This window comes from Megalobrama amblycephala, linkage group LG16 (genome assembly GCF_018812025.1).
Source record: "Megalobrama amblycephala isolate DHTTF-2021 linkage group LG16, ASM1881202v1, whole genome shotgun sequence".
NCBI classification, from domain to species: Eukaryota; Metazoa; Chordata; class Actinopteri; order Cypriniformes; family Xenocyprididae; genus Megalobrama; species Megalobrama amblycephala.
Window position 1 is genome coordinate 6,441,937 of NC_063059.1, and position 7,339 is coordinate 6,449,275.

A 7,339-nucleotide genomic window follows, 5' to 3' on the forward strand; every position below is an offset into this window, starting at 1 on the left:
ATTTAAATTATGAATCATTCATGACATATTCATATAATTAGGCCTATCATATTAATTGACAATATTAAACTTTGCTTTTAAATTAGAATAAATACATGCATAATATATAAAGCTTTTAAACAGATTAAGCTTACATGTATTCTTTTGAGCTCTTTGAAAAACTATATTAATTATTCAGTCTATTTGTTTGATTCACATGCATTGATTTAGTCAGATATTTTCTTTCAGCTGCCTTCTCAAACTTTCACTGCATCAGTGTTTATTCCTGCTTTGTAAATGTGTTTAATTTCATATTTTTCATAACAATCTCTTAATCTTCGGAAGAGACATTGTCTTGAATTGAATTGTGTGGATTTCTCATGAGAAGTGAATCAAACTGACGTTGTCCTTGTTCTGTGTGATTGGCTGTTTGCCACACGTGTCACACTTTTAGGTGCACACGCTTTGCAAACTCTCGATTAAACCTGAGTTTACAGCGAAAGTTTATACCGAGCGTTGTGCAACAGTTGATCCTGATCTAAACCAGGTTGGATTTATCTGGATTTGTCAACTCCAAACCAACTCTGAAAGCTTCATGCAACAGGCCACTGGACTTTCTTAATCACAAAGACAACAAAGAGAAACCAACATTAGACAAGAAAACTCCTGATATAATGATTAATCTGATTTGTGCTTTAAATAAAAGTGTGTCAAAGGTGTCTTGTGACTTATGAGTGTATATAAGGCAAGCAAAGTCAATGTCCCATCTCAAAATATGAACTGTACAGTGAAAGTTTCACTCTGGATGTGTTGTGTCATGGTATAGTGTAGTTTGATAGCATGTCAGATGGTAGGGAACACCCTTCCTCTGCATTTAATTAATATTTCAGACTGCAGAAATAGAGCTTAAATACGGAGCCCCGCACAAGACATGCATGAAAAAGTAATATGCTAAATCGTATGCACAATTTACTAATTAGTTCCCTCGATTTGCTAAATCATGTGCTAAATCATCAAGATTTAGTAAATTGTGCGTATGATTTAGCAAATCGAGGGAACGGAATAGTAGGCCTAAATCGTGCGCACGTTTGACTTTTTTCCTGCATGTGATGTGCGGGGCTCTGTACTTAAAAGTATGTAGTCGATGAATATAGATTTCTATAGAAGCATTTCTCTTCCTAAGCCATCCCACCATCACTCTTTAAGAGAAGTAAAGGGGAACTTATCATCAGTTGTTGATTTTCAACAATAAACAGAACTTGCAAAGAGGTTTTTGTGGGATTGAAGCCTTACAGAATATGGGTAAGAATCTAATATGCACATTATATGCTTATGTATGGGTGCGAGGAGAAAATATTATCTTTCTCTGTAGTTGGGTGAAAATTGCAGAGAGTAAATGCAGTATATGCAGATATTTCCAAAAGGATTTTTACCATGTGTGAACTTTGTTTCAACTTTTTTGTTTTTTTTAAATTGGTGGTCACATCACATCACTTATTTATTTCGTTTTGATTTAATACTTTTTTAAATGCCTTTTTTAGGCCAACTGTAATTGTGTCCTCTTATGTGAAAAGTGAAAATTTTATTTTAATTTTATGTGTTTGCGTAGATACAGTACATGCGGTTGAAACATTTAGGACAATAAATGAAAACATTCTCCTGTAATGCAGTCCTGTTATCTACTGTTGGACATTGCAGAATAGAAAAAAACTTAAAATAGAAAATTAAATAAACTGATAAGGGTGTTAAACTCTAGGCTTCGTATGGCATCCTGGGGTAGATGTTGCATGTGAAATGTGGCATAACATATATTCAGATTCCAGAAACCAAAACTCACTGTATTTTTTTCTCTTGTTTTCATGTAGCAAGCACTACTATTGGAATTCAAAATATGACCAGAATCACTACAGACAATTCCACAGGGCAGACAGAGATCTTCTCAGGCATTAACATCTTCATAATATGCATTTACTTTGCCATCCTTGTTGTAAGTCTCATTGGAAATGGGCTTGTCATATTTGTGACTGGTTACAAAATGAAGACGACAGTCAACTCCATTTGGTTCCTCAACTTGGCGATTGCAGACTTCATCTTCTCCTTAACTCTAATCATAAGAGCACTTTTAGACATACGCGTTATCTGGCATGCTGATACCTCCAAGTGCACATTTCTCTGGTTCATGATTTACCTAACCTCATCTGCTAGCATTTTGCTATTGACGACTATTAGTCTGGACCGATGCCTGTGCACATGGATGGTTGTGTGGTCTCGTAATAATCGAACCGTATTAAAAGCCAAAATCAACTGCATGACTGTGTGGGTTTTATCCATCGGCTGCTGCATCCCTGCACTCATCAATTGCTCAACAACACAGAGTGAAGGAATCTATGGCTATCCTATTCAATACTACAAGTTTCTGGTCACATTCAGGTTTATAGTGAGCTTTGTCATCCCCTTTTTGATCATTGCATCTTCATATATAGCTATCGGTGTGCGAGTCAAACGTCTCAAAAAGGAGAATCAGTTCAGGTCTTACCGGATCATTATAGCTGTGGTCCTGGCATTTTTCATATGCTGGCTTCCTTTTCATGTCTACAAATTTTATAGCATAAGTGCAAAAGAGAATCAGTGGAGTGATTCTGCTAAAGAGGTTCTTTCAAAAATTTATGTTGTAGTTACATTCCTGGTTCATCTCAACAGCTGTCTGAACCCCATTCTCTATGTGTTCATGTGTGAGGAGTTTAAGAAGAAGCTGAAACAGTCTCTGCTGCTGGTGCTGGAGACGGCGTTTGCTGAAGATCATCTGGACTTCAGAGTCTAAAAGCAAACGAAAGATTCCACCATCTCTATTCCTGCCAGCTGCCAGCCACATAAAGACAAACAAAGCACTCATAATTTATGGTCATACAGTGTAAGACATCATTCGTTAACTGTAAAGGGTGTGTTTTAATTTGCATACACTCACAATAATAATAATAAAAAAAATGTTCTTTTGTAAAATAAAGAAAACAAACAGGATATGTCTCTGTCTCCTTTCAGTGAACTTCTTTGTGTAGCATGTCACAAAAATAAACCAAAACTCACACATATTACTTGTCACACCATTTTATCCTTTGTTTTGTTAAACTGTTATTTAAGTGAAATATATTTTGTGTATAGGCCCATTTATTCCTTATACATAAATGTATTGTATTTTTCTCTGTTCGCAGAAGCTCTGCAGGTGTGTGATGTGATGATGTGTGAATCCTCATGTTCTGTTGTTTATGCTGCTATTTGTGCATGAGCTTGAATGGCACAAAAAGGAAGTTACTAATGCTGAATTTGTAAATTAAAGTCATATTTATGTCCTGACTGTCAGTTATTTGTGAAGTAAATCTGCTGTAAATGTATATAATTAACAAGAAAAATGTATAATAAATGTTTGTAATAAAATAAAAGGTTTGCTTTTTTGTAGATCAATATATATTAAATGACTGCACTAATCTTTTTTATTATTGCTGACCAATGACTAGTACTGGCTAGAATATATAATAAACAGTTCAAACAGTACTTTTTACTTTTAATGCTTAAGTACATTAAAAATCAATTACTTTTGTATTTTTACACAAGTATTAATGAAAATTAGTATTTATAAGTAATAGTTTATAGGCTATCTGTGCTTTTACAAATGTATTTGATTTGTGTACTTTGTGTACCACTGTCTTTTCCAATATATGCAAATCACAAAGTGATGTACCTAATAGTCATATTTATTAATAAAAAAAACAAACAAACCTAGATTTCTAATTTATTAGATTTTTACTCTAGTGGTTTGTGACTAAAGCAATATGGCACAAAACAACAAGGAGTCTGTATGGGCTTAACTTGATCCTTGATGTTAGTGTGAGTTTAAATCATAACTTTAAATTAAAAAAGAAAGAAAAAGAAAATCAGATATGTGACATAAAATAGTTTGCTAAAGTTTTGTGCAAAAAAAAAAAAAGACAAAACATTTTCCCTTTCGTGCATCACAACCTCAAAACTATTCAGTCTGGGAACCTGCTGCAGTCATTCCTTTACTGCTAAACATGCAAAACCTGCATATTTATATTTATGTAAGAATTGAAAATCTAAAGATATTTTAAAATGAAAAAAGACATTTGCTTTACTGTTTCAACGCCCTCTCTCTTGCTACAAGGGCCATTTGGAAGGCTCAAAGATGCTGATAGTGATCAAGGCCTGTAGGCCAAGATGTGTGTACATTGGGGGTCAACAAATGGTCACACCTTTAGTACAGTGGGGGAAGTTTTAATATTCTGATTGGTCAGTTTGAATGTCTCACATTTGGGTTTCAGTCACATGGTCAAGGAAGGGATAAAAGAAGATTGTAATGGTTACTCTGTTTCTTTTTTATGCTCTGCTCTTTCTTTGATTCTTGGCTTTTCTTGGGCACTCTCTGGCCCTCTTTCTTTCTTTCTCTCTCTCTCTCTCTCTCTCTCTATTTGTCTTTCTCTCTCTCAGGTAACTTTTTACATTCATGCTGGGTACGATTAATGGTATATGATTTTATCATCTTGTAGTGATTTTTACTTTGTCCATCCTAGGACACAAAGTAAAATAGGGATTGGTACTCAAGTCACCACTGACGTTGTGATTTTTGGACACACGTCTCTTAAGGTGTGGTTATGAGTACATAAGATGACCACTTTCCCCTTATTCCCTAGTTCAGGGCACCAGTCAAGATCTGTTACCTTGGCAGTATGAGAACACTCCCAAAAGGGGCCTTCATTCGTTTAGAATTAATGTAAAGTGGTCAGCTGATTTATCTGAAAGATTGGTGAGATTGCTAACTTGTAGAACCTTTTCTGTATTATCAGCACAAGGAAGACACAAGTGTAATAAAATACATTTTATTAACAAAAGATAAACAAGAATAACTAACACGACTACTAAATGAATACCATGAATGATAAAGGAATAAAGTGCATAAGATACATAGAATACAAGTGATTAAGTTGGGTGTGGCTATGGAAGAGTTACGCTATCTTATGGAAAGATAAACTGTTTCTCTGAAAATAATAAGGTGGAAAACCTTATTATGCACCAAACAAATAAACGAAAGATTATTTGTTATTAACTAACATCAGCTATATTACATCTAATGGAAATTAGGAAATTATATACTGATAATATACAACAATGCCAAGGTCTCTGGAAAGAGGTTTGGTTAAGTGATATTTACGTTCCACTTGGTCGAGTCCGATGACGGTGACGTCTTCCACTGGTTGTGCTGGGCGACAGTGCAGTGGGAAGAGGAGCCAGAATCTGTTTCAACAGTCTTGAACACAAAGCTCTGTGGGATGCTGATCTCCTGGAGCACCAAAGGGTCCTAAAATATGGAACACGCAGATGAGGCCCTGGTGTAGGTGCAGAAGGTCCTTAACAATCTGGAACACGCAGACGAAGGTACCTTGAAGTGAAGGTTTGCTCTCCTGAGCTTAACCTTGTTGCAGATGTCGTTACTGTCTCGTTGGATGGAAACTCTGAACGTAGTGTTTGTTGATGTCTCTTTCCTCAGAAGCTGGAGGCTTAGAACGTAGTCGTCTCTGTTGCTGCCTCACAAGCTGTAGGCTCAGATCACGGGATCTGTTGTTGTCTCTTCTGGATGGACCAGAGGCTCAGAACGGTATATCTGTTATGTCTTCTCCCTTCGCAGGGCAGACTCAGAACGATGTATCTGTTGTGTCTCAGCTTCGCAAGCCGGGACTCAGAACAGTCTATCTGTTAATGTCTATCCCCTTTGACGGACAGACTCAGAACAAGGAGGTGTGGTAGATGAGAGACTTGTGTGTGTTCTCTGTCTCAAAACATTAGCAGCAGATAGCACGAGGCCCAATAAATTAAGACAACATTTAGAGACAAAACATCCTGAACACATTAATAAGTCAGTTTACTTCTTCCAATGAAAACTCTCGGAATACCGTCAGCAGGAAAGTCTAATGTTAAAATCTACATTCAGACAAATAATCTGTGAAAAAATCAAGCTCCTCTGGCTCCTCCCAGTGGTCCTATTGCCATTTGCAGAAATACACCGCTCTCGGTAAGAAACAACCAATCAGAGCCAGGAGGAGTGTCTTAGCAGTGTCAATTAAGCTCGCTTGCGCGCTGATCACACTCCTCTCATGCACAGCGCTAGCGCGTACAGGCGTTCAAATTCAAGATTACCGGTGTGCCGCAGCTTTTCTTATGCCGGACAAACAATCCAAACTGCCAATTCCTCGAGTGGCACCTACTAATAAAATAAAGACGGGTAAACGGAAAAAGACAGTTGACAATGATAAAAAAGCCAAAAAGAAAGAATTAGATAGAGCCCGAAATAAAACAAGGGTAAATATCGGAGCGGCTTTTCCGGGGTGGAGGGAGCTATGTGTCCTGAAAGGATTAAAAACCGATGCAGAGTTAGCCACATTTCTGCTTGACAAGTAAGTATCCCTGCTTGATTTGTTTCATTTTTTAAGAATTACACAACTAAGATCATTTCAAAACAGGCCTGCCCATCCCCTGCCTGATGCTCCACGCACACCACGGCTTCCTCTTCTCCCCGCCCGTTGACTCCTCAAAGTCGCTGTGGGTGTGAATTCCTCGTCAGAGCCCATTGACTCAGTGTCAACACTCTAGCCGCATAACATACAGATAAAATGTCACGCACTGTGCAAAGCAACTATTGAAACCTACTAATTCACTGGCTTGTCATGTTGCTGAATAATGTACTAGCAAACCTTATTTAGCATTACATATCGATACAATAATTACTTGCATACTGTAACGTTAGTTACCGTTATATTATCTTACTAGCTATTTATTACTTATAGAAATAGTGCAATGTCATACATTACATGTATTGCAAAATATGTAATGTTTTGAGGACCAAGTTTGTAGTCAAAGTATGGGCAGGCCATAGTCAATGTAAATCATATTGTTGATGTTTCGTCCGTACCAGTGAATGTGCCATAACTGTTTATCCGCCGTCATCGGTGGCCCTGCTTGCTTACTAGCCTGCGCGTTCACGGCAGGCTCCGTTGTGATGGGGGAGGAGCTGTGGAGGGAGGGCTGTAGCGCAGCATAGAGCAAGGGGGTGTGACCGGTGAGTTGTGCTTGTTCAAATTTTCAGGCTAAGTCAACGTTTTCTAAAAACTCCCTACTGCAGCTTTAATAGAAATGCACTGAATTGTAAGCTATACCCCTGTCAAACGACACAGTTGCACGATGAATACATGACATTTAGATGATCTTGAGGACCAACTCATGGAAAAAACGCACTCGGTTACTAACGTAACCTCGGTTCCCTGAGATACGGAACGAGTACTGCGTATGGGGAAAG

General features: G+C 37.6%; 1 protein-coding gene across 1 annotated transcript; it reads left to right on the top strand.

Moving 5' to 3' along the window:
• The first annotated feature begins 286 nt into the window (after nt 1-286).
• Nucleotides 287-2,972, top strand: LOC125249250 (C3a anaphylatoxin chemotactic receptor-like). The gene is made up of 2 exons (XM_048161500.1): nt 287-1,281; nt 1,845-2,972. The coding sequence occupies exons 1-2, from the start codon at nt 1,278-1,280 to the stop codon at nt 2,798-2,800; spliced, it is 960 nt and encodes a 319-aa protein (XP_048017457.1). The 5' UTR covers nt 287-1,277; the 3' UTR covers nt 2,801-2,972.
• The last annotated feature ends 4,367 nt before the right edge of the window (nt 2,973-7,339 follow it).